This window comes from Kogia breviceps, chromosome 17, assembly GCF_026419965.1.
Source record: "Kogia breviceps isolate mKogBre1 chromosome 17, mKogBre1 haplotype 1, whole genome shotgun sequence".
NCBI lineage: Eukaryota > Metazoa > Chordata > Mammalia > Artiodactyla > Physeteridae > Kogia > Kogia breviceps.
The window spans coordinates 14,080,729-14,108,340 of NC_081326.1; the positions used below are offsets into that span (position 1 = coordinate 14,080,729).

General features: G+C 41.9%; 1 protein-coding gene across 6 annotated transcripts in view; it reads right to left on the reverse strand.

Moving 5' to 3' along the window:
- Nucleotides 1-27,612, reverse strand: part of NCOA2 (nuclear receptor coactivator 2) — a 269,019-nt gene that overhangs the window by 27,625 nt on the left and 213,782 nt on the right. For 4 of the 6 annotated variants that reach the window (XM_059043637.2, XM_059043640.2, XM_067017571.1 and 1 more), the window contains 8 exons: nt 24,829-25,006; nt 21,845-22,033; nt 19,423-19,524; nt 18,983-19,126; nt 15,392-15,539; nt 12,273-13,542; nt 5,127-5,337; nt 2,374-2,580 (listed from right to left, as the gene is read on the reverse strand). In XM_059043637.2, coding sequence (XP_058899620.1) covers nt 2,374-2,580; nt 5,127-5,337; nt 12,273-13,542; nt 15,392-15,539; nt 18,983-19,126; nt 19,423-19,524; nt 21,845-22,033; nt 24,829-25,006 — 2,449 coding nt within the window. The remainder of the gene's footprint in view (nt 1-2,373; nt 2,581-5,126; nt 5,338-12,272; nt 13,543-15,391; nt 15,540-18,982; nt 19,127-19,422; nt 19,525-21,844; nt 22,034-24,828; nt 25,007-27,612) is intronic. The other 2 variants (XM_067017573.1, XM_059043643.2) reach the window with 2 other exon arrangements.

The window sequence follows — 27,612 nt, forward strand, 5'->3', positions numbered from 1 at the left end:
TCGGAAGCTGGGGGAATGACAGCATCTTTCCACTCCGGTTCTTTCTGGCCGAGGCAAGGGAGCGCCAACCACTTCGGTGGACCTAGACCACCACGTTCCTGGCGATACAGGTCTGGGCTGCGTTGGGACAGATTTGTAAAAACCCTTCTGTACGTGAGGTGGTAACAGCTATGTGACCGCACACACCAGTGAGAAGAGCACAGCAGTGCTGGGCCGATCACGTGTCTGCTGTCCCTGGCCCGGCCCCTGGGACGCTGGCGATGGCCAGACACGGGCCAACGCTTGATATCCTGAAGGGGAACAACCCCAAGTGAGGACCCTTCATGCTGAAGCGTTTAATAATGGATGTGTGACAGTTCCGCCTTCAGAGACATGGCTTGCTTCCATTGAATTATGATAAACAACTAAAAATAGGGTATTACTTCAGAAATGGAGAGAACATGTATTGTGAATGGTTTTTCACTGGTGAAATGAGAATGTGCTACATTAGGATGATTTAGAGTAAAGGGTAATTAGACTGAACAAGTTAGAACAATATTATGTTAAAACATATTTTAAAAACCGTTTTAAGGCTAGGTTTGAATTATACAAAGATGTGGGAGAAAAGGTATTTTCTTTTTCAAAAAATCTATTATCTAATTAACATAACAAGATTATAGAAAGTATAGAAAGCAGGAGGGAAAATAATCCATAATTTGAAATATTAATGTAATTGTAACCAGGGTAGTCTCTCTCTTTTAGGTTTTTTTCATTTTTCTTTTTGAAACAAAGCACAGGCATCATAGCCGGGATGCCAGTCATCTCCAGGCTGCCCAGATTTGAATATAGGTATATCCCCAAATTCCTAAAGATCCCTCCAAGAACCCAGATCTTCTTGTATTCCAATAATAAGAAGCCACCTTTCATAAATCATTGGCTCCTTTTCTCTTACAGAATTTTACATAAGTCAATATTTTACTTACATAAATCAATACTTTATTGTAAAAATAATGTAAAACTAATTTGGCATTGTTTCTGTGAATAAATAAATTAGTGATGTAGTCAGTGCCTGGCACATATAGTAGGCACCTAATAAATACTTGCTGAATGAATAAACTATTTTATTACAGCATTCTTCACATTTCCCATGAATTTCTTACCAACAACAGAAAGTTAAAAAGGAAATCCATCTTTTCAACCCTTAGAGTGAACCTCTTATTTTCTGTTAACTATCTAAATGGCAATGTGTATACAGGGATTACAGACTAAGCTAAAAAAACACCAAGAATTAAAACCCATGAATATAAGTTCTTTTTATAATATCTCTTTCGTTCAATGCCTCTGTCACCAGCGGTAAACTGTGAACAGTTCTCCACTAGAAAACTCAGCATCCTAAGGGTACAGGATACCACAGGGTACAGGATGTGGTGGTAATAGCAATCAATGCTGCAGCAGTGATTCCTAGCCTGAACTGGGTGGAGGTTTGGGAGTACGGTTGCTGCTATGACGGTGACTACCACTTCGGAAAATGCATGGGCAACTTGGCAGACACCTTAAGTTACAGCAGGTCAAGGGCCAAACCAGATCACAGGCAACTTCACAGATCTTTAAAAATGGAGCCCCTGGATCAGCTACTCTTAGGCCAGGCATACTACTATGTAAAGTTCGTTATTTTTTTTAAGTTCGTTATTTTTAATTAATGTTTTTTTTGGAATGAGAATTGCTATCGTTATGAGTATAAAAGGCTGGTTTGGGCTTCCCTGGTGGGGCACAGTGGTTGAGAGTCCGCCTGCCGATGCAGGGGACGCAGGTTCGTGCCCCGGTCCGGGAAGATCCCACATGCCGCGGAGCGGCTGGGCCCGTGAGCCATGGCCACTGAGCCTGCACGTCCGGAGCCTGTGCTCCGCAACGGGAGAGGCCACAGCAGTGAGAGGCCCACGTACCGCCAAAAAAAAAAAAAAAAAAAGGTTGGTTGAATTTTAAACCTTCATTCTGAAATTCGCCCAATACAAGCCATCAACTAACAGGAAGTTCTGGGGTTATCAGCAGATTATCATGACAAGCTAGCAACCACCAAATTATTTTACACATATCACTACAATGTCTGGAAGAGTAACTGGAATAGTAACTGAAATAAGCTTATGCCATAGGATTAATGATTAGAACCCTTGTAAAAACAATGATCACAGAATAAAAGGGTCAGCTTACTCGAATGCTTTCCGATGTTTCGTATACCACGCTCGCAGTGAAAATTTGCAGAATTTAGTTACATTCAAATGTTAGTTTCTAGCATAAAAAATTTCCCTTGAAAAATTCGACTAGTTTGATGTGGATGAGTACATCATTAAGTTCAACAACCCACCAATAAAGTTAACCGCACATTTGAGCCCTTACCTGTGCTACTGCTCCCTAAATTTCCTTGGCTTCCTATCATCCCTTGATTACCCATCATTCCTGGCTGAGGTATCACTGAGTAGGGACTATTGTTTCTGATTGGTGGGAAAGGTCCAGCACCAGTTGGGCTTTGCAATGTGATGTCAAGTGGTAAATTCTGGTTTGGCAATAACCTGCCCAGTTGCCCTGGTCGTGGGTTATTAAAAGCTAAGGAGAAAACAAATGAAAATTTAAGGTTAATATAGGATAATGGAAAATAGCAACAGAAGTAGTGTTCAGGGAAAATGTCGTTTGTAAAATAACAAAGATACGCATGTCAGGGATCAACTGCCTACATAAAAGACAAATTCACAGACAAAAAAACAGGTGGCGCGAAAACACAGACTTGCAATCTAATCAACAAGTCTCTAATTTAATTCCTGACAACCTTGCAGAACAAAAAAGAAGTAAAAGGGAAAAAGAGAACATGTCTATTATTTACCATATATTTCTCTCCCCAATATTAACTTCTAATATTCAACTGTATTTGTTAAGGAAACTACTAATATATTTTTTTCATATATTATTTGAATTTAGCAACATTGCTTTGTCACAGCTGTGAAGCCATAAACATCTCCTGCATATACCACCAAACCCAGATACATGTGGTTTGGACATGAGACTATCATTTTGTAATTGGACTTTCCTAGGAATAGAATTAGGTTAAAAATGTCTACTCTCATTGGAAGTTAAAATCTTTAAATGTGTGAACTCTGGTACCTGAAGTTAGTATTGAAGCTTTAGGGCCCTGTTAAGTCTTCTAAATATAGCTTCTTTAAATTCCAGATACATTTATATTTGAAAGGATTCTTATGGTTAGTTCACAAGAGTTTATTGTGCAGTAAGTACTACACCAGTGCACTAGACTATCACACAGACAACCAGTGATTTGATAACAATGTTTCTACAAGAACAAAGGTATTATAAATTATAATTCATAGAGCTAATATATTAAATAATATCAAGGATTTTATTTTCTCTGAATTATATAAACACAGTGTGAAATAGAACATTTAAAACACGTTAACGTTCTTAACAATTAATAACAAATAAAATATTTAGAAGAATTAGGGTTTAAATGAAAATGATGTACATGCTTAAGCTGATTTCCTCAGGTTTAGTTATCTGGTTACCATTCAGTAGTCTGAATACCATCAGGAGGTACAGATAGAGGAGAAACCATGAGTTTTCATGCAGTCCTCCATTAACTCCGCTGGGTCATGAGCATAAACCCGCCACTGTGTTTCTTACTCACTTCTCAACTCTCTAACTTTGTGATCTCTCATAGGCCATGAGCAACCCTCCATTCCCTAAGAAGTAGGCACGTTTGACAGATAACAAACAAAAACTCTGTGGTGTTTTACCCTTTTCAGAATGATCACGAATCACTTTGAGAAAAGATCTATTAATCAAGGATATTTTGTGATTTGGTTGATGGTTGCCATTTCTGATTTGAGAAAAGATGCTAAGCTTTGGGTCAAACTGGATTTGAAGAGGGAAAAATCATTCTGTTCACCAATTTAACACTGAAGAGGTTCTCTCTTTCTACAGATCATGTCCCTAGTGCAGGAAAGATATTTTCTTCTGCTCAAAACTATCGGACAACTTTAGCTAACTATCAAGTTTGTAAACTAAGTATTCAAAGTGGAGAAAGACCTCATCTTAAACTTACAAAAATATAAAATAGGCAATTCCCTGGTGGTCCAGTGGTTAAGACTCTGAACTGCCACTGCAGGGGGCACAGGTTTGATCCCTGGTCGGGGAACTAAAATCCCGCATGCTGCACGGTGCGGCCAAAAAAAAACAAAAACAAAAACAAAAAACAAAAACCAGGGGACTGAGATCCTGCAAGCCACACAGCGCGGCCAAATAAATAAATAAATAAAATTTAAAAAATAAAAGTAAGCGATAAAAAAGTCACTTATAAAACAGTCTAAGGTCTTCCAGCTGTATATCATGCTAATTAAACTTAAGATGCACTTAGAATACATTTATATGATAAATTTCCATGTAAAATGGATATTTATATGAGGATTCCTAAGAGATAGGACAAGATTTTTTTTTTTTTTTTTTTGGTGCTAGTGGGGCCTCTCACTGTCGTGGCCTCTCCCGTTGCGGAGCACAGGCTCCGACGCGCAGGCTCAGCGGCCATGGCTCACGGGGCCCAGCCGCTCCGTGGCATGTGGGATCTTCCCGGACCGGGGCACGAACCCGTGTCCCCTGCATCGGCAGGCAGATTCTCAACCACAGGACAAGATATTTTTAATGTGTGTAGCCCTTTCATGTATAATGAGTAAGTATTTTGATAAAAAATTTTTAGTAGTATATTATTCCTGAAAAGTCAGCATAACTTTCTAAGTTTCTGTCTTTTAAGTATTCAGCCATATATGAAGACGCAGAGAACTATTTTAAACTCCATTTCTGAAGGCAGTGACTGAAATGAAGGGAAGTACGACAATCATCCCAAGAACTTTATCAGCGCAGGTCAGTCTCACCCCGTGTTGATTATATTAACCACAAGCGCCTGCAGAAAGGCCATGTTTACTAGAATCCACCCTGAATACTGTTTTGAAGGGCTGGGACGGTAGGTGGTGCTATCTGACCATAAAAACCTTGAAGTGACTAAGCTGTTTGCGTCAGATTTTAATAATCCCTGTTTCTGATGGTGATAACATGGGAATTTCTTGGCATAACCATCAATATCTCATACTCACTGCTCTGTGAAATTCGCAATGCTGTTTTCTGGCCTCCAACAGGTGTAACAGGGCTGCTCTCGGCTGTGAGTTGCATGAGGTCATTGATGATGGCTTGCTTGTCAACTGATCCAGCAGGGGCGCCTGGCCTCGTGTCTGGGAAAAGCTGTGGTAACTGACTATTCTGCAAATCATCCAAAATCTCCTCCAAGTTGTCCAGCTCACTGCCAGGCTGCGGTGAACAAACAGAAGAGTTTATCCAGTCCCACGCGAGGAGTGGGCGCCACAGGCCCGGTTTGCAATTACAGACTAACCGGTGTGTGAGGCACCAGAGCCAAACGAGAGATGCAGACACATGCGAACCTCAGGCCTAACAGTTAAGTGATCATCTTAAAAAAAAAAATTAAATCAACACAGGAAGGACAAATAATTTAATCTCTTGCTCCTCAGTTTCCTCATCTGTGAAAACAGAGATGACTGAATTAGAAAGAAAGCTCTCTTCTAGCACTGTGATTCACTGGCAATTTATAAATTCCCCTTTATTTTATGCTAATAATTCAATTAACGATGAGTATGTGTATTTCTAATGAACCATGGGTGTGCTATGACTTACAGTCCAGGCCTAGGTTTTGTGGTTAACTCTCCTGACGAAACAGCAACAACAAAAAATTGGTGGAAAATATGATCCAAATTTACACGAAATCAGTATTTAGTAAATGGTCATTTCCTTTTAGAACTGTGTTTTTCTTTCTTTCTTTCTTTCTTTTTTAAGGCCAAGGAGTGAAACGCACGAGGAGCTTGACGTAACCATGAACAGCTCAGCCCTGTCTTTTCCATTTGAGTGGTGTTTTTTTTCCTGCTTACACTTTCAGTTTCGAATGACACTGGCTTTCTCAGTCACTCACCAGCTTTGATGACAAATGCAGGGATGCAGGATGAAAACAGAGCAGCTATTAATTTGACTTTACAGAAGCCATAAAAATATTTCTTACAGCTTTCCCCTTTATTAAAATAATTTCCTTTCAACTACCAACATTAAAATAATAAGGTACATATCACCACTATTTCACACCTAGTGCTTTTCTTCCAGAGAGCTCAACTGAATTCATATTCGTTTAAGTAGAACCTATCTGTGTGCCAAGTATTTAAAATCAGACAGTGCCAACCACATAAGAAAATGGCTAAGTTATGTGCAGGTAGAAACACACAAGTTAGGCAACTTCCCCAAAGTCACTGGATGGACTTTGAATCCTTGACCACGTGACTAACCCTTTTGTCTACACTGGCAATTCAAATGAAAGCATTTACATCTGACATGAGGTACACTTAAAGCAGAATGGCTTACAGTTTTATTCTATACACTAGAAGCTGCATTTACTAAGATTTTTGCAATTTATGGCAAATGTAAATCTATATAGGAAGTCTTTTTACTGGACATAATTTCTCAAGTTAGGAAGGATATAATGAAGTGATATTTTATTGGATTCTTTGTTCAGAGTCAACTAGCTTAGTGAGAACTTGGAGATCCATTTTCCGGGGAATTCCTAATGCACTGTTTGAGCAATTACAAGACCATTTTCTAGTTAGCTTAGCCACCCCTTTCTAACAAAAGAGGGAGGGATCAAATTTGGGAGAGCTACATCTTAGGTAAGGGTTAGGTTCCAAAGTTAGCATCCTGAAGTATAGACAGACACAGACAAAATGATCCTTAGAACGGCTCGGGAAGGAACCTTACGGTATGTCCCCTCCACCGAGGGCAACACAGCCAGTCTTCCCTCCAGAGTGAAAGCACATCACTGCTTCTTTGGCTGAGTCCGAAATGACGAAGTTTACGCGGGGGTCCATTCCACACTGAAAAAGCCCGTAGCTACATTTCCACACTACTGGAGCTTCAAGGGAACCAAAACCCAGTTACGTCTCTTGAACGGTGGGCAAAACTGCTCAAGTGACTTAACCATTTACTAGCTCTCTCTCCCCCCACCCTTTTTTTTCTTCTTCTTCTGAATGTGTATGGACAATTTTGGGTAAGTTAAACATGTGTAAAGTGACTCCATTGGAAAGCTATCGTTATCATGTTTTGCTGAATACGTAAGATACAAACATCAGTGTAATAAGCACTCATTGCCCTCTGAGGACAGTGCCTGGACAATGGACACTCAGTCAACCTGATGAGTTCCTTCAACTATTTTAACTGGTAATTTAAAACATTTCCCAGAATCAACTCAATTTCTCATAGAAATTCCTATCATTTCTCAGAAAAAAAGTTTCATAAAGATGAATAGGGACTTCCCTGGTGGCGCAGTGGTTAAGAATCCGCCTGCCAATGCAGGGGACACGGGTTCGAGCCCTGGTCCGGGAAGATCCCACACGCTGCGGAGCAACTAAGCCCGCGCGCCACAACTGCTGAGCCTGCGCTCTAGAGCCCGCGAGCCACAACTACTGAAGCCCACGAGCCTAGAGCCCGTGCTCCGCAACAAGAGAAGACACCGCAATGAGAAGGTCACGCACCGCAACGAAGAGTAGCCCCCGCCTGCCACAACTAGAGAAAGCCCGCGCGCAGCAACAAAGACCCAGTGCAGCCCAAATTTTAAAAAAAAAAGATGGATAAATATCCTTACAGTGGTATCATGAAAATAGCTACAGAGGTATTAAGAGGTTCTAATAAACTGTGAAGTTTACTGCTGTCCTGGGAAACCAGGTTTCCCTACTACAGTAATGCTGCCTTGTGTAGAGTATTTTAAAATTCATTGTTTGTGGACGGGTGAGAGGGTGGGCCGTAATAAGTAATAAGCTACTTCTTGAGAAAGCTTTGCAGATGCCTTGAATGAGAAACGGCCCAAATAGGTTCATATAAACGATAATAAAAATAAATATATAATTCTCCTCAGCGGATGCTCTTATATTTGCTCCCAATCCCAGACATGTGTAAAAGAAAGCTTTTACAATATAGATTAATAGTCTGGGTCTAGACTCCCACCTTTCCTTTTCACCTTTATTCTTTTCACACAAATAAAATGATACTTTAAACCATCTTGAATAGAAAAATAACTATCATAGTTTCAAAGAGTTCTAATGATAGGATTCACGATTCTTCCTTTGTGATCTACTCTTGTGTCGAATATGACGAGCTTAAAATAAGTCTAAAGTTAATCTCTCTCTATATATATACATAGCTATATAAAACATTAACACATTTGGATGGTTTAAACCTATTTATTGGTTCTTTATTTCAAATAATTAGATAATTTAAAATCCATGATTTTCCTTGATTTTTATTTTTAAAAAGCATATATTAAAACTGATTTTCAAATTTTAATCTTTGCCATTTCTAAGAGCTGATCAAATTCAACTGTGTTTCAGCCTAGCTTTGACAAGTAACTGAACACTTTTTTATTTGTCTTAAGAAAGTCATGCAGGGACTTCTTGGCGTTATATTCAGAAGGAACTGGTTCTTTGGAGACCCTTAACTATGGACACTATAGTATATGAATTCATTCAGCTTACCATCAGAAAAACGCATTATGAAAATTTCCCCACTAGAGATAATATTGCTTTGCTTGTGTTTATTTCTTGTCAGTATTTGGAGTATGCATCTAAATTAATCTGACTGTCTCAACTTTACTTGAAATGTTCCTTCTCAAGGAGAGTATCTCGACACCTTTGGCTGCCTAGGAATAAAATCTGACGACTGCTGGCGTTTTCTTCTGTAGTCGTGTAAGTCCTGGAAGGGGTGCATCTGATCACATGAAGCTTCTGATCAAACGTTTCTGCCCCCTAAGTAAGCTTTAATGCTCATCAAAAGTTCTTCTAGCTCCTATCTAGTTCCTTTCTTAGGCATGATTTCTTCACAAAACAAAAAGATTAATGCGTTCCTTGAAAACGCTTTGCCAAGATACTTCAAAGTTTTGCTTAGGCATCTCTTCGAATGCTCAAATTAGCCACTTCAATTTGAAGAGTTGGTTTAAACTATTTCAGGCAGAAAATGAGTCAGACAGATTTTTGTAAAAGTTCTACAAAATGAAAATTGGACTTGATTTCTGCAATTTTTTCTGGTTTTATGAATTTTTCATGTGTCAAATCAATTTGTTTTCTGAAGGAAATATAAAGAACATATGTATTTTAATACATGTATTCTAATAAATTACAAAAGTGTTTCAAAAATTTTTTTAAAAAACTGTTATTTTACCACATTTGCCTAACATAAAATTACTTTAAAAAATGGCAACACAATTCTACCGCATTTGGAGGGAAATTTTCAGGACACTACCAGTTTAAAATATGGTTTGCTTTTCTAATGGAGCCAAATAACAAGAAGAAACTCTTTACTAAACCCTCATCACAAGTGGCCCAGTAGCATTAAGAAAGAGCGTAAGAGTACCATTCAGTTAGTATCATTTACACACGCTCCACTGTGTAAATAAGTATACAACTTAAAAGTCAGTGAACATATCGGAAATTTTTCTGTCATTGTTTCCTGTTGGTTATGAAACACTGTAGAAACAAATGTTGTTTAAATACTCTGCCCAGTGAAGAATGCTATTTTAGGTATAATGGCACCATCGAAGTACTTCCTGCCCTTAATAAGTTAGTGATAGGTTAAACACGCTCGGATAATGGCTCTTTTCTGAGTCAAAATAACAAGACAGTCAACTGTGCAATTCAGGCTCGCTAACAGTTTAACTTACTTAATAAAAATGTGTTGTGTTCCCCTGAAGTGAAAGAAAAACCTTTGATAAATTTGTACAGAAGTCAACAGGAGTTACAATCAACCTGTATATACGGGTTGGAAAAGTGAAGGAGGGCGGGAAGTGAAAGAATCCCTGTTTTTTTTTTTTTTCTTAAAGTAAGCCATTCTACCTTTGATCTAAATTTAGGTAATGCATACTTCCTGTGGTAACCTTTCTTTTCAAGCTGCAATGTTTCTGATGTTAAAATTGCTCTGAAGCAGTATTTTTTTGGTGGAGTTTTAAATGGGAATAGACAGAGGGTAAAACCAGGAACTGGGTTTCACTAAGAAAAAAATACTGTGTGTATGGGTGTGTGTGTGTGTGTGTGTGAGGGTGTGTGTGTGTGTGTGTGAGGGTGTGTGTGTGTGTGTGTGTGTGTGCGCGCGCGTCCACCCAAAATGACAGGTTCGTGCTGATTAACACTCTGTGTTTTAAGTTCCCAAAGTAAGATAATGTTGGTCAGAAAAAAACTAGAAACCTGCAAGTGACTCAAGGACTTTAAAAAAACAAACAGAACTTCTCTGTCAGTTTCTTGTATGAAGTTAGTGTAATCATACAGGTAAATACAGAAATGCCAAACAGCGCCCTCCTTCCCTGACCCTCTAAGTCTCTAGGGCCTCAGGCCTGGGATAGAAATAAATTCTGTTTATGGAGCGGGGGACCAGCCACTTAGCCACTAAGCCAAGGGGGACCTCATGAGTCACCATCTTGCCCTCTAGCATGTGTCAAGAGACCTGAGTGACAGTATCTCTGCCTGCCACTCTGAACTGCCACTAGCTCTGCGTATTCGAATCTAGTAAACCTCAGAAGATTAAAACATCTACAGCTGTCGATATGCTTTTACACTACACTTTATCCAAGATATTGTTATTAACTTTCCGCTGAGCCCCCAGGGCCCCCCATGCAATGATCTTACAGCATCACAGAGTAGCTGGTGTAGAGAACTGAGCGCTAACATCCAAGTGTAAGGATTCATCCTCACCAAAGGCGTTTACACAATTACGCTGTTTCCCTCATGAAGGGCCCAAAGAATGGCAGCAGCTGTCCAGACGTCAAAGTGAAAGACAGACAGGAAGCTGCACGCTCAGGGCCTGGAAGGAGGCCGGCCGTCCAAGCACGCCCTCCACCCCAGAGCTGCTGCTGGGTCAGCCTCCACCCGGGAGGCCCAAGGTGACGGCCAGCCGTGCTCCTCTCTCGTCTCCCCATGCACACCTAGTCCCTGAAGACAGCGACACCTAAAATGTCCACTTGTAAAACAAGTTTCCAGGCCATATCAGTGAACCATTTTAAGCAGAGAGGCCCGTGCAGCTTCTTCACCTCTTAACCCATCACGACTTAAGGCAGCGCTCAGGGAGGGCAGGGTTGACGAAGTCTTGGATCTTTACCCCACCGGTCGTTGATTCCCCAGAAAACCCCTTATGCCAAGTCATTACTGTCAGCAATAAATCTTTTTTTTTTTTTTTTTTAAATAGGAAAATTTTAAACAGTTTGCATTTTCCCTCTGTGATGTCACTACCTCAGAGGGTCATCAAGAATGACTCTGAATATCACTTTAGCTATCCTTGATTTTCTCAGGAAATTAATTTTTCACGTAAGAACAACAGATAACGCAACCTGTTATTTCAGTTTTACACTTATATTTGATGGTTCCGCTCTACCAACATCAAGGCCAACTTTACCTCCCCTCTACTCTCCATTTCCCCTTAAATACTTTTTATGCCGATGGTCTAAGAAACTCTTTAGCGTTAAGCAGAAGTCGTGATTGAGAATAAAGAGAGGTAGAATGATCTTCATTGAGTCTGAAAACCAGTCAGACTCTGCTCTTAAAAAGGGAAAGGTAAGTAAAAAATAATTGAATTAAGTCTGTCCTGACAAAGCCCACTTTTGAGGAAGTGATTATCTCCAATTAGGTATCTTCTAATAACAGGGGTCAGTAAACCCCAGCTGGCCTGCGGGCTAAATCCTGCCCACCACGTGTTTTTGTATGGCCCACGCACTAAGAATGGACCTACATTTTCTAATAATTGAAAAAAAAAATCAAAAGAAGAGTATCTTGTGACACGCGAAAATTGTATAAAATTCAAATATCAGTTTGACTGAAACACGGCACGCTCGTTTGTTCCTGTGTAGTGTCGAGGGCTGTGTTTGCAAGCCAGGGGTGGAACTAAATAGCTGTGGCAGACAATGTGTGGCCTGCAAAGCCTGAAATATCACCACTTGACCCTTTACAAGATAAGAGTCAGCTCTATAACGACGTCACTCTTTGCTAGACAGAGTGTTTGGAACACGCGGCCTCAGTGAGAATTGACTCTGTTTCAAGGCAAGAACAAAGGAGAAGACTTATTTTTATCCAGTCACCTGAGGCCTCAGAAGGCCCCTGTGGAGAAAGCCCTGATGGCTATGGATTAGTACACGTGGGGGGACACATGACAAAACTTACCTGGTCACTGGGCTCAAAGCTCATCTCCTCCTTTTCAGTTTTCATAGTGATTAATTTCGTGTTACTGGCAGGGTCTGTCTTACTGTCCAGTCGCTCCAGTTTGGGGGTGATTTCTGGTAAACCGATATCTTTAGTATCATCTTTATCGAGCAGGTAGCGAAGTAGTGCATTCTCTTTCTTCTTGGGGCTCACTGGCTCCTGCTTAATAGTCACCTCGGACCCAGGAGCTGTGCTGCTGGCCTCCTGGTTCAGCTCTTTGCCCGTGGCTTCCGCTGTCAGCTTCGCCAAGTCCACGGGGGAACTGCTGTCCTGCAGGAGTCTGTGCAAAATCTTATGCTTCTCCTTGAGCGAGGTTCCGTGCGTCGACCCAGAGCCAGGCAAGCTGCCTGTGGAGTCCTTGTTGGTGTCCGACAGAGCGCCAGGCAAGGGCGAGGGCTCCATCTGGTCGGATTTGGTGGTTAGCAGCTGCAGGAGTTTGGTCTGCCCCTTGCCCTCGTGCAGTCTGCCCTGCCCGTCAGGCCTCTCGCCGCTCCCGGCCTGGGGCAGGCCGGCCTCGCTGGCTTCCTTCTGCTGCCCCGGGTGGCAGCTGCTCTCTGCTGGCCCGGCTGGACCTTCTGAGGGCTCCCCGTAAAGTCCGAAACAGTCTTTGGAGTCTAAGCTTCCCATCTTGCTGAGCGGGGGGGGGTTCATATGCACCGGGGAGTTTTGCAAGTTGCCCATTTTGAGGTCCGGTGAAGCCAGTGACGACCCCAGCGAGACCCCGTGCCCCTCGCTGAGGGCCTGCAGCGCGTTGAGGGAACTGTTGGTGTAGCTATGGCTATTTCCTGTGCTGCTGCAAACTCCCACGGGGGAATGCAAGCTTCCTGCGGGGGAAAACTGACTGGGGGGGATTCGAGGGCTTCCGGCCACCCCAGGGCTCATGCGATGCCTCGGTGAGAGCATGGAGCTGGGCTGTCCTGGATTCAGGCCTGGGCTGCTTTGTGAGGGGCTGTTCATTTTGAGTGCATAGTTACTACCCTGAGGAGTGGCTGCCTGCATGCTCGACACGTGGTTCATTCCCCCGGAACCACCAAACCTGCCCATGGGCATGCCCATTTGTTCCTTTGGGCCGTTCATGGGGAAATTTATATTGCTACTTAGGGTCATGTCCTGACCTGGGTTCCCACTGCACATGGCCTGATGGGCAGGGCTGCTAGAGCTAATTGGGTTCAATGGCTTCCCCATCGCTTGTCCAGTCAGATCCGGATTCATTACACACACATTCTGCTCTCTGTAGGATGAGGAAAGAAATAGAAGATAAAAGGGAAGATACTGAGCAAGTTGTTATTAATTTCTGAAAATGAGATCGCCTCATTTCTTTAAAAGAACGAACGACATGGAAGGAAAGGATAATACTTTGATGAAACAATCTGCAATTACGGGCAAGACTGAACATGCAGCGTTTTGGACCGAGAGGGATGTTTTTCAGTCCACTCAGTAAGACGTCTGTGGTTCTACAGAGGAAGTTATGTTTACATTTGACTACTACCATACTGAAAGTATAGTTGCTAGACAAGACGTTAGCGGGCCTCCAATTACATAACATACCTTTCTCATTAAACGGTACGTTATCACGAATAACTGAGAGCTTGTACTGTCTGAAAGAAACGACCCAAACAAGTATAGCTGCCTTCAATTATCTGCCAGATTACAATTCCTAACAACAGATCCATCTGTGAGCCTGGAGCTTGATGTGTGCTACTGGGCTCAAGAGGAAGAGTAAACTTAAGAGGGTAAAAAACTTGCCCCTAACTCTTCGAAACTCTGCAAGTTTTAGAGCCAGTAAAGTTCCCCAAACTGTTTAGAATTAGATTACCTGTCTAACAGATCCCCCGCCTGGGTCCCCCTGGAAGGCAAAGCAAGAGCCCCTCAGGCCACGTGGAAGGAACTGCAGATCATCCCGAGTCTGTGATCTTAATTCCCCAACTCGCAGGCAACCCTACTCCGCTCCTGCTCTCAAAGCCGGTTTGCTGAGCTGGAGGATATTCCAAGCCCTATGTGCTTTAATTTACAGCTTGGCAGTCACTTGTGAGTTACCAAGCGTGTTCACAAACCCAAACAAAACAGGCTTCACAAATTGTCAAACACCAGCTTTCGGTTGGGGGGTGAAATGTGGTGCATCTGTAATCACTTTCAAATTGTTTCAGTTTGAGGTCGGATTTATTAACAGTTGGCAAACAGGGCTGCTTGATATTTTTATTCATAATAAGAAAATAAGTAATTGAGAAATGTAATAAAAGAGAACTCCAGAGCAACGTTAGATATCTGCTGATAGCACCTCACAACGTTTTAAGTAGCACACACGTAAATATTTATATAACCTGAAATACAATCATTTTCCTAAATTTGTGCTCTCAAACTATATGGTTTATGACACTTACTTTAAAATCAACATTCAATTTTCCTTACTTTTATTTTTTATGGCAATGTTCACTACCCTTCAATTTAAAGTCTAATGTCAAAAAGTTCATTTAAACCTGAGAATAACAAACTAAAGTATTCCTTCTAAGTATATGTATATTTGAAAGTTTTAGATTTAAACACACAGGAGCAGAAGTCATTCTATATTACTGCCCTGCATGTATCACTGCTGGGAACTGATCAGTTTTCTTCTCTGATGTAACAGGCAGTCAGTCATGTCAGAGCAAAGTTAGTGCTAGTCTATGTCCTTCCAGCTGGGTTTTAAGATTCACTAGTATTGGGAATTCCCTGGCCGTCCAGTGGTTAGGACTCTGCGGTCTCACTGCCGAGGGCCCAGGTTCGATCCCTGGTTGGGGAACTAAGATCCCAAAAGCCGTGTGGCACGGCCTAAATAAAATAAAACAAAATAAAATTCACTAATATTAAGGCTAAAATTCAAAGTGTAGCCCTACTTTGAATTTCAGTATCGGGAGTTGTCTTTTAGCCAACAGTTAATAACAATTTAATTTTAACTTAATTTATATTTTTCCATGCCTGGGGTTGGTCAACAGAAATGTCTACCAAACCTGACAAGCTCTGGGACGATTTCCTGCTTTTGGAACCTTTTCTCCTGACTTGGGGGTTGGGGGGGGCAGATGGTGTCTCAGAACAAGGCTTACCTGTGCAGCATATGCAAAGATATCACAAGCTGAGGTTCGTTAGTAGTCTGAGAACGGATGAGCTTGCTCTTCGTTTGTGCAGCCACGAGAGTGCCGTCGGACAAGGAAAAACGATAGATCTGACTGAATGCCAATCCCTGCCTCAGCACTGCAGGCAAGCAAGGAAGCAGACGCACGTTTAGAAACAAAATCAGAAGGTGAGGACAGGACAAGACATAGTAACAGTAATAAACTCTGTTAAGTGTATTATTTTCCTACCAGCAGGTTAAACAGAGTTGTAAGTAATATTTCATGACATTAGAACATTATACATTTTTAAAAACACATTTATCTTTCATTCAAAGTACCGATAGATTCAATACACTGTATTTTTTCCCCCCGCAAATGAAGCTTGGACCCTCAAACTACGTTCTTTTTAAAATCTTCAGTCTCATGGCAAAACAGAGTGTAAACAATTTATTAGCTCAAAACAAGCTTTACAATGGTTTGTCTAAAATGTCAGGAAACAATGCAATGCATAAACATGATACCTCTACAGGGTACAATTTGCCCTTAATTTCTCTTCAAACTAATACAGTAGCAAATGTTACAGTAAACCTCATGCCAGTGAATATATTCTCCAAATATTCATCTTGAAGTTACGTACTGTTTACTCCATTGTCTCACACTACTATTCCCCAATTCTGTTTCTCGGTGTGTAAGAAGTATTATTTCTGTGGTCAGGATAACAGGAAGTAAAAGATAAACAATCACAGGAATCTTTTCAGAGAAAAAAAAGGCTAAATAGAAAACTGAAATAATAAAAGTACAAATCTTAGTGACATGGAATTGGTTTAATGTCTGGACAAAGAGTCAGGCGTTTCCATTTTCAAGACTAGAGCAGAAAATATAACACTAGGTTAAAATAATTTCTCTTAAAATTTCAGATTTATCTTTAAAACAACTGTATTTTATAAAACTGTCAAATACTGCATATTAAAAAAGAACACTTCAATTCAGAAAAAAAAGGAGCCATACAGTTTCGTTACCTTCTAAACCATTTTAAGAAGACTACCATTTTCTACCACATAATCCTCAGCACAGATTTTGCGGGCTGACTAGCTAGTCCCAAAGTGGCCAAGCACATTCATCACTCCACAAAATTACGAGAGAGAGAGAGAGAGAGAGAGAGAGAGAGAGAGAGAGAGAGAGAGAGAGAGAGAGAGAGAGAGAGAGAGACAGTCAGACAGAGGTAGGTGCTGACACACAATGTGGATTCAGATTTTTTGGTAAAATTTCACTTTGAGCAATTTCCCTGATGAACACCCCTGCAGTTCCAGGTATTTAGGGACATGCAGTATTTAAGGTATTACTTTCCGCCACCAACTGCTGCATGATTACTCTGAAGTGGCAGTACCGGAAATGAGTTACTGTACATACATGTATCTCGCTTTGTACACTAGGTATGCCACTAAAAGGTGGCATAAATACCATTTTTATAATACGACCCATATTTCCGATGGCTTATAATTTCAGAATTTTGTCCGACCTTGGCTGTGATCCCTCAAGATTTTCCATTCCCATTTGGTCTGTATCGAACACCTCTGCTGAGTAGATTTGTGTCAGCAAGCCCCTGAACGCAGTCAGGAAGCTCCTCCCTGTAAACAAAGCCTTCCAGCAGATTTTTATTCAATGCAAATGATTACCTTCAATCTGACTTATTTCACACATTTGGATGAAATGTATTTTATACATTGCAGAGTTTCCTTTCAGTGGGTCCCATATGTTTAAACCTAGCATAGTGCCTAGTACATCTGTGTAAACCCTTTTGTAAGGAATCACGGAGCCACAGGATTAAATGTGGGGCGCGTCGCTACTCAGGGCCCAAGGACACTGAACACGGCTGCTGATGGAGATTTCTTATTCTTTGTTACTATTCTTTTTCTTTTAAACCAGATCTAGTGAAATGGCAGGTTAATTACTGATTTCCGTCAAATGTAGCACCTTTATTTCCTCTTACTCTTTCCCACTTACAGAAAAATGCTGGAAGACACAAATAGTTGGATTATGTGCTTAATTATTTCCAAGAAATAAGGATGAAGAAGATAAACAGGATGAGTAAGATGAGGGAAAAATAAGGGAATGGAAAGAGAGGTCATTTACCATGACTTGTACTTTTTCATAATCAATCTTAAAAGCATAAAGTTTAAACTTACAAACACTCTTGGTAAATGCCAAGGTCATGGATGCACGTTAAACGGAAGATGACCAACTAAAACTTGATTTTCAATAATGAGTTACAAATTTTTTCTGCAAAAATGCAGACGATTTGCCAAACCGAGTTATAAGGCACAGGGCGCCCCCATCCCTCACAGGCAACGTGGCCCCCATAGAATCCACGCCCATAACCAAGTGCCCCTGCCAGAACATGCAGGGTCCACGAGAGGAGAGTCAGAAGACCAGAAGGAAAAAGTGTCTCCCCCATGGAGTCCTGCTAAAGAAAGGAATTTTTTCTCTGTTCTCACCAATTTAACAAAAACCCAGAATGCCCTTGAGAAAAAGTGATGCTGCAGAAAGAACCATGGGAGCAGCGCAGTGGTGAAGTGATGGCCAGGACGGGCCTCAGATCCAGCTCCGGAGCTGACACTTTTTAAAAAAAGAAAAAAAAAAAATTATTTATTTATTTGGCTGCACTGGGTCTTAGTTGCGGCAGGTGGGCTGCTTAGTTGCGGCTCATGGGCTCCTTAGTTGCAGCACACAGGCTCCTTAGTTGTGGCATGCAAACTTTCAGTTGCGGCGTGCGTGTGGGATCTAGTTCCCTGACCAGGGATCGAACCCGGGCCCCCTGCATTGGGAGCACAGAGTCTTAACCACTGTGCCACCGGGGAAGTCCCAGGAGCTGACACTTTCTAATCGAAGGCTCCTGAGGCCACGTCGCCTGTGTCAGCTCCCCACTGACAGCACACGAGTCACACGCCCACTTCCTAGGTGGGCTGTGGTGATCGTGGGGCTCACGGAAAGAGGGACAATGCCAGGCAAAGGGCAGGTGCTCAAGAAGGGCTGAGTCTTGGGTTTAGTTCCAGGTGTCCTATTAACTAACTGTGTGACTCCAGACAAGTCACTTCATCTCTTTCTAGAAACATCTGGGCAGTCTTCAGTGGTCGTCATCTGGAAGGAGGGCTTGGGATCCCACTGTCGCCTCTAACAGGAACTCACCTGCTCTTGCAAATCTCCTTTCATTCTTATTTCCACAGTGTCCTTACGATTCAGATGGTATTTCTTTTGCTATTAGAAGGGACCTCAGTATGTTGTTTTACACATCTAGAAGCCGTAGCATCAAAGACAATGATCTCTTTCCCTTTCCTTTCATCTGTCTTTGTGAGATTATCATGCCCAATTCGATTTCCTTCATCACACTCTTAGCCTTACAGGTTCTCCTATTCAATTTCCCTTCAGACGGCAAGACCACGCAAGTACATATGAACCCAAAGAGTAACCAGATCCATGTCCCCGGAGGTGGATTCAGGAATCGCTGTGTCCGAGGAGGCTCTCATAAAAAGCAGTAATTCAGCAAGATGAACTTCAAGAAAAGTACCATTTAGAGATGGTTACCTTCGTGGTGATGCCTCTTAGCATACGACACAGACTCCCCTTCGTGTTGCGCGTGGAACTTCTGGATGCACCTCCTCACCAGGTCCTCCCAGCCCGGCTTCATGGCTGCCCGCATGGTGCTAGTGTCCAGGGATGTGATCTTGCCTAGTAAATAACAGCAAGCATTACACCTATGCACTGAGCTATTCTTTATAGAAATAAGTACATCTTAAAAAGGTAAAAATTTATTTATTTGGAATAGGCAGCACAAGTGCATGGACCAAAAGGATAGACAGTGAAAAGAAGTGTCCCCCCCCACCCCGCCCCCGTCTCCAGCTCCTCCACGCTTCTGCCCCAGCAGCAGCCACTACTACCAGCTTCTTCATAATTTTCTAGACCCATTCCTTGCATTTACAAACATGCAGGTCTTCTAGAAGGATTTCTTTGGCAAGAAAATTTACCTTGGAGATCTTGGCGAGTAGTGAAACTTTCTGATGAGGGAAGAACTGGTCTCTCCTTCATGGGGACTCTTCTAGCCACACAAATCAAGCAGGACTGCAAATCTTCAATCACATACATTGATGGTTATCACAGCAGGCTTTTTTGGTGCTTCAAACAAGATCAAATGCATTTTTTGACAGCACAACCTTGTAGCTCAACAAGGGAGAGAGCGACGAAACACTCTGTACCTCCTCTCCTCCCCTGAAGTGGGAAGCAGCTGGGGGCGGATGAGCTCGGGGAGCTGAGGATAAACCGCTGAAGCCACACAACACACGTGATAACAGCACATCAACCGTCTGAAACAATCTCCCCAGTGGTGGAAAAGAAAGGAATCCTTTCTTATTAACTGGCTGATAGTAACAGCCAGCTGAATTCATAAGCAAGCACACAAATGATGAAAACTAAAAGCCGATACTCTGTCAAGGGTCTGCTCCTTGAGTTTTAGCTTCACCAAGATACCCGAAAACTAGATATACCTTCTGCCCAACTATGTCAATGCTCCTACAATGGCAATAGGCAATTTAAAACGAAGTATATAAACAGAGTCTAGACTCAGATTCGGAGAACAAATCCTAGAAAATGCAGTGTGTGCCAAGTTTAGAGTCTTGGCCATGGCTAGGTTCTCACACAGCTCTAAGCATTTATTCCTTACCCCACTTCAACTGTTTTATGTATCTGTGTTCACTTCTGGAGAAGAGGGAGGAGGTGTTTTATCTTGTAACATGCAGAGCACACTGTAAGCCCTTTCAACTTCAAACATGCTGGGGAAAAGGTTGATTTAAAAAGTCTCTTCATATCTTATGTCGCTGATTTATGATTGTTCACCTTTAAATTCGGGAAAGAAGTTCTTTAAATATATCCAGTAATACTGAGTATCACAAAAATAAATGTAATCCTTGTCCTCAACATTAATAAAAGCTAAATTTTTGAGCACTTACTATGAGACAGACACCTTTCTAGCTGCTTTATAGGCTACTGATTCATTTAATCCTCTTAACAACTCTATGAGGCAGATACTAGCATTATCTCCATTTAACAGAGGAGAATCCAAAGCACGGAGTTTCAGTAACTTGCCCAACATCACACAAAACTCTGGGGAAGCCAGGATTTGAACGTGAGCACGCCACGCCTCAGAAACCCTACTCTTATGCTACACTGTGTAAACATTCGGAGTCAGATTTTAAATGTACAAAAATGTTTAAATAAATATATAGCACAAAATCATAAGTCAGCTCAGCTGTAGAATACGGCTTTAGAATATTATCACAGACGGATGTGTTAGCAACACTTACTCTGTGGCATACAGGAGAATAAAATCGCTTGACACTCCATATCTATGTAAAAATTTAATTTTGAAAACTATGTATCATCTGTGACAGCTCTATTAACTTCCTTTCCAATAAAATTTAAATTAAAAATTACATATTTTTTTAAAAAGAGGATTAAATATCTAGTATTGAATGACTATCATGGTTCAGGCGTGCTCATTTAACCCTTATTACGCTGTGACAGTGGAATTGCTGGCTTCACTGGTTAAGAGAGTACAGGCATGTTCAGAGGTCGAGAAGGTCGCCCACAGTCCGAGTTGGTAAGCGGCCTGCCTGATTGCAAAGCCCACAATGTTTCCACTGACTGATGGTCCTCGGCTCTTCCCCGTCTGCTACACACGCAGAACGCGCTCTTCAGCACTGTCCCGCGTCACAGTGACCCTCGGCGGGGTGGAGTGGCTTGCTCAGAGGGCATAGGGGGTGGACACTACGCCAGCATCTCTTTAAAGGGAAGAGCCTATGAGCTTACAGTGTGGAACCCTTCTCCCAATCCTCACTCCCGTCTCCATCCTCTCCTATCCTGGGCGCAGCATCCAAAGACAAACCATATGAAATCCATTAATCCAGTGGAAGTATGTGAAAGATGTTATTTGTACCATGTGTGTTTTTCTAGGGTGTGGCTCGAAGCTTGCTGTAGACATTCAGAGGAGCCTACGATCCCCGAGAGGTTCAACACTAGTGGGCATGTGCCAGCAGGGTAGCTACTGGCCACACGGGGCGATTTAAATGAAAACTTAATAAAATAGACAATTTGGTCCCCAACTGCATGATTGATATTTCAAATGCTCGGAGCCACATGAACAAGTGGCAGCTGTGCTGGACACTGAAGACACGTAACGCTGCCATCACCACAGCAAATTCTACTGGATCGTGCCGTTTTAAAGACTTAATAATTGAATTTATCACAAAAATCGTTAAGTAGGTGAAAAGAACAAAGAACAAAGAAACTGCCTCTACATTTTTCTTTGTGTGGCCTCTAATTTCAGATTATTAAGTGTGAAAGAAGTAGCACAGGAATACATGATGTAACATATCCCAGAGACGTGGCCCCTACCTTCTCCTTCTTCTTTGATGGACTTTGGTTGAGAGACAGCAAAGCACTGCATAGTTTCGTATTTCTGATGTGCTTCCTGGTTTTCATGACCTTCCTCTTCTGAATCAGGTAAAGGTTTTACCAGCATCCGACAATTGAAAGTATGGCTGTTCCGCCTGGCAGGTTCGCCAGACCAAGCTCCTCCGTTCACTGAGTAAAAGGCAAAAGCAACCCGACAGTGTAAAGGAACTAGCGTCAGACTGGCTTCTGCCTCATTATCAGAACGATGTGCAAAACATATGGTTATCTTACTTTTATATAGTGCTTATACTTTTCTAAGTAATTTCAAAATCTAAAGGGGAAAAATTATTGGGTTAATTCTTGGGAATTTCAAATGTATTTCACACACTTCTTACTCTTCACCATGACTCTTTCCCTTCAAGTGCAGGCCCTGATTACTGACCAGCCCCCTCTTACCCATCTAACCAGATCTTTCACGTTGCCCAGCACAAGCCACCCCGCCATCACCTTCCATACCCAGTCCCACATGGATATATTTGCACCTGCTACCTTGTCTAAAAGGTCAGGCTGCCTCTGCGTCTCCCATCCACATGTACTCCTGCTCTAACACTGAGATCCTTTAGATATTTAACCAACTGCTCTAGGCATCCCACACTGCCTCTTCTTACTGACCTTTCTTTCCTAAAACTTAATCGAAATTTTACTGTATATTCTGTAACTTGGCTGTAGTTTTGTTTTTTTTTTTTTTGCTTCATGCATATCTCTTCGTAAGACTGAGATGATCTTGAGGATGCACTGCTAATGTCATTTATTTCTTTTCAATGAAATACTACTTCACATGTCTTCTATTTTAGCATCAATACTTAGAAACATATATATTAATTCAAGATAAAGATGAAAGAGAAGAAAGCCCTCTTTTTTGTGGGGGGAGATGCATTAGAGAAATCAAAGAGAGAAATAAAATAATGACTGATTTTGAGAATTTTTTTTTTTTTTTTTTTTGTGGTACGCGGGCCTCTCACTGTTGTGGCCTCTCCCGTTGCGGAGCACAGGCTCCGGACGCGCAGGCGCAGCGGCCATGGCTCACGGGCCCAGCCGCTCCGCGGCACGTGGGATCTTCCCGGACCGGGGCACGAACCCGTGTCCCCTGCATCGGCAGGTGGATTCTCAACCACCGTGCCACCAGGGAAGCCCTGATTTTGAGAATTTAAGGGTGTTTACAGATCACCAGATCAGCCTCCTCATCTACAGACGAGAAAACTGATGTGCAAAGAAATATTCAGCTTCCAGAAGAGCTGGAGTCAGAACCGACCCTACTTCTCACTTCGGTGCCCTTTTCTTTACTGTCGCTTGTGTTTTATCTAAAAGATATTAGGACCAGCAGGACAATGAAAGAGGGGAATCCGAAAAAAGGGCCAGTCATAAGACAAGCAAACGCACTCTCAAAAAGTCACTACTTAGAAAACGCTTAAAAGGACACCTAGGTGAACACGATGCTAATAACCCCACAGGCACTGGGCTGTAGAGGAAGAAGGGAACAAACCCTAGAGAGGAAAAGGAACTATCCAGTGAACTACAGGAGACTGTTTTACAAGGAGGAACCATAGCTAGCTTTATACAGACACCTGAGCAGTTTCTTTTACCATCAGCGTTCTTAGAAGCTTATTTACATAATGACGACTACTTGGAGTAATCAAAGAAAAAAGTCCTTATTAACTCAGGTTAATACGCGATTTGAAAGTATAAAAAAGTACAACATAAAGTAAGGCAAAGAGCTCTTTAGACAAGTGAACTAATAATAGTGAACTAATAAGTATAGGTCTTCTGAGGAAGTCATAAAAGTACTGAAGAGATTTGAAAATACTAGTTACTTGAAATAAGACATCCCATTTTCTTGTTCATTTACTAGAGAATATAATGCAAGAACCTCACACGAGTAGACTAGTCTTGTATACTTTGAATTACTGTTGCAGTCACTTTGAACAAAGGGTTATCCTGTTAAAGAAAAGCTAGCCACAACGGACTGTGAAAGGACCTTTTCCTACTTAGCGCAGTAACAATGAGACCAGCTAGCATAAACAGTTTTAAGAAAAGGAAGAGAAATACTTGCTAACTCAGGACTTGACCTTATTCTCTACTAAGATACGCACTTCTTTTTACCCATGAAGGCGTTCTCAGCACCATCAGCTTAAGTGAGACTATAAAAAAAGAGCCACTTAGTAAGTGGGAACAGCAATGCTCCAGAGCAGCCACTGAGGCGGGCCCACGCTGTGAATCACCCGCTTTAAAGTATGGCCCTTCGGAATCACAGACGCTCTCGGATAGCATCTCCAGGTCAAGATGAGGAAGACAGGAAGGGGAAGCAGGGAGCGGGCGTGGAGGGGCGGGCGGTGTGGGGGGGTGGGCGGCCCTTGCCACCCGCAGAGCCACTGAGGAGTCTGTGAAGCCCCAGAGCCCATTTCGGGCTCCCAGGCAGGAAGCATTCGAACCTCCACACGCCACTTGTTCCTCAGCTTTTTATTTTTAGGATGTCGTATACACCCACATCATACCCTTCACCAGCAGGACTCAAAATAAACTGAATCTCAAGCTCCTCGTGACCTTCTGCGTCTTAGGTTGTCACGGAAGAAAAGGACAAAGCAGAGCCGACGGGCACTGGATTGGGCGGGAGGCAATCGGCAGCTTCTTAAAAAACAACCAAATGAATCTCATGAAAACAGTTGCCATGTGCCTACTCTCCATCTGCATTATTTTTACTTACTTGAAATACAGGGTCAAAACGATCATTCATTCAAGATCAGCATCTACAGATGTCTTTTTCTGCCTGACCTGGAAGCTTACACAGTTAACACAAGCACCTCTAAAAGATTACCCAGTTACTCTTATCCCCAGCGGACAGAATATAGTTCTGTTTCCTGCCCTCTAGCCAAGACACTGTGCGCGTGGGCAGGGGCTGAGGAGAGACCCAGAAGACACTCATTTACCTATGGACTTTGGCAGCAGGTTTTTGACGAATTCTGTGTGGTCCCCAACATGCAGGATGCTATATACGCTTTTGTTCATCAGCTCTTCCTGGTTATACCTTAGGTACTGTGTCACATTCTCTGAAACAAACACAACGTTGCCTTCCAGGTTCACTACAAAGAAGAACCCATCAAGGGCCTAAGGGAAGAGGCACAAATTGTGTTAGAAAGGAGGCAGCATAAAATCACATCCGACTGCTAAGAAGGGAGTGGCCCCTTTAAGGGAGACATAATTCACGTGTGGGGAGAAGAGTGATCTCTCTTGCACCACTCCTATCATTCAGAAACAATTAACACATTTCCTCCTGCCGAAATGAGTCCATCTTAGTAGGTGGGAGAGAGGCTACATCAGGGTTTCTTGTCACAAACTAAATGACAAACATTCACTCTGTTAATTCATCAGGAGATAATTACTGCCACGTAAAATTATACAGGCATTTATCTGCATTTTCCAAATGAGATTGAGGTACTCCGTAGGGCCGAGAACAACTTTTATGCTAGTGATCCAATACAGAGTCATTTTTGGGTACAGTTCCTCATGGAATACGATGGGAAGGAGAGGTCATTGATAACGTTCCCTCAGTTTAAGGATAAATGCCGAGGAAAAAAAAATCAGAAAATTTTACTACCTTTAAAGCTTCCAAGGCTTGTGCGAAAAGAATCGAAGGTGATCTCAGATTTTTTAAGGAACGCCAATCCCTTGTTTGGTGTGAATGGCGAAAGGGTCTGGGAGGTGTGTCTCTGATGTGACAAACTAGTCCTCCTGGGGACCTCAGGCTGAGATACAGCCGGCACTGCCCTGAGACTACACAGGGCCTTGAGGTTTAGGTTGGTAACAGTGAGGACTGGACGGTTAATGAATCACGCCTGGCTCTATTACTCGTCCTCCAAGTTGTAAAGATGCAGGTTCCTAAATCAGTAGCATTAGCATTTTTCCTGTGATGGGTACACAGCTCACTTTGCTGTCATTCCAAAACAGATTAGGGAAGGAGATGAAGGACCTAGGATCATTTCAGGAAATAAAGAGGATAATAATAGAATATAGACACATTTACTGAGCCTTAAACACACAGTGTCGTTTTAATATTTACAGTTCTGGAAGGAATGTTTTCCCTTTTCCAATTCACAGAGGAGGAGAAAAACTGAGACTCAAAGAGGTTAAGGGATTTGCCCAAGCTCTTGCAACTAGTCAGCTGGGTTGCAAATCCAGGTGGACGTGACTCCAAAGCCCATGCTTTCAACTACCACGCAGCACGGTGCTCTCCAGCCCATCTTCCTATCATGGTCTCCTGGGTGATGCAAAGGCCGGGAGGTCCGTGAGTTTCTCTTGGTTCCTCCTCCTTTTCCTTTTTGATCCTCACTTGTCAGAGCTGTTTCATGCATCAGGGGAGTGATCAGGACTAGAAGAGGCTTGATACTGATCAGGCAGTCCTTGGACCAGGACCACGTGGACCACACAGTTCACGCCAGTTTCTTCGTGCTGTGTATTTACTACCATTTTAACACGAATGTTACACGGACACACCAGTATAACAAAGTGTATGAATGGGGCATAAAGTGTTCACTTTTTCTCTAGTTTGTTTTTTCCTTAAGTTATTATTTAGCAGGCTCCTATTTTGTGAGCTTTCTTTGAATATATTCCATCTTTAATTCTATTTTCATGACAAAACTAAGCGCTCTCTCAAATTAGAACTGACCATAAGGCACCAATGAAAAGCTCTTAAAAATATATATTTAAAAAAACACCATTTGGTTTTAAGTTTTTCTTAAATGTTCAGTCAGGTTTTCCCAATGGTATAAACAACATGCAGGGCAAAGCAAGACTATGTGTAAACAGCCTTCCACGATAGGTTGGCATCAACTGTTGGAAACCTTGTGTGAGTGTGTGTGTGCATGTGTGCGAGCGTGTATGTGCATGTGTATGAACAGGTGCGTGTGTGTTATGTGTGTAGGACAGGAAGTCAGTTGATTAGTTATATACCAAATGCCCTTTTAAACTCATTGCTTAAATACACATCCAACAGGGACTGTCATAATTACATTACCTATTGTTCACTTTTGGAAGTGCATGTAGTTTCCTGCTGCTTTGTACCATGCTAAAAAGACTGACTGTGGCATAATATGACTGAAAGATGAAATTCTTTCATCTTATAAAACTGTTTATTTTTTTGAAAGCTCACTATGATATGCTCTGATGAAAAAAGCTGACATTTGGTTTTGTTGCCTAGCAACCACTATGCTATGAGGTAAGCATGAGTGTGCATCTATGCCTAGAACGGCTCCACGAGAACAAGTTTTCTCCGTTTAGATTATTACATGCAAACAGGGATAAAGATGCAAATTCAAACCTTAAGTCTGTAGATTCAAAGCGTTACCTCTCACACATTTAGCACTGAAGTCCTGCTGAACAGGTGCTTGCTCAATGCACTGAATTCTCAGAAGACTATTTTGAAACAGTGAAAATGTGGATTTATTTGATCTTACGAGATAAGGTCCACTGATATCTAGCAACCTGATTTCTGCAATTAGTGAACTTACTCTCAAAAGGCTTGAGTCATAGCCTTGTGGTTACTGCAAGCATTTCTTTTTAGGAGCCTCAAAAATCTTCCCAAGAGTTTCCACCCTACTTTAATTTTCCTCCATATAAGGAATAAGCACAGATATATGGGCATTTCCTAATTGTAAAAATTTAGATTACCATCATTTCCAAATAAATTTTGTTTCTAGTTCTTTCATCTAATTCTA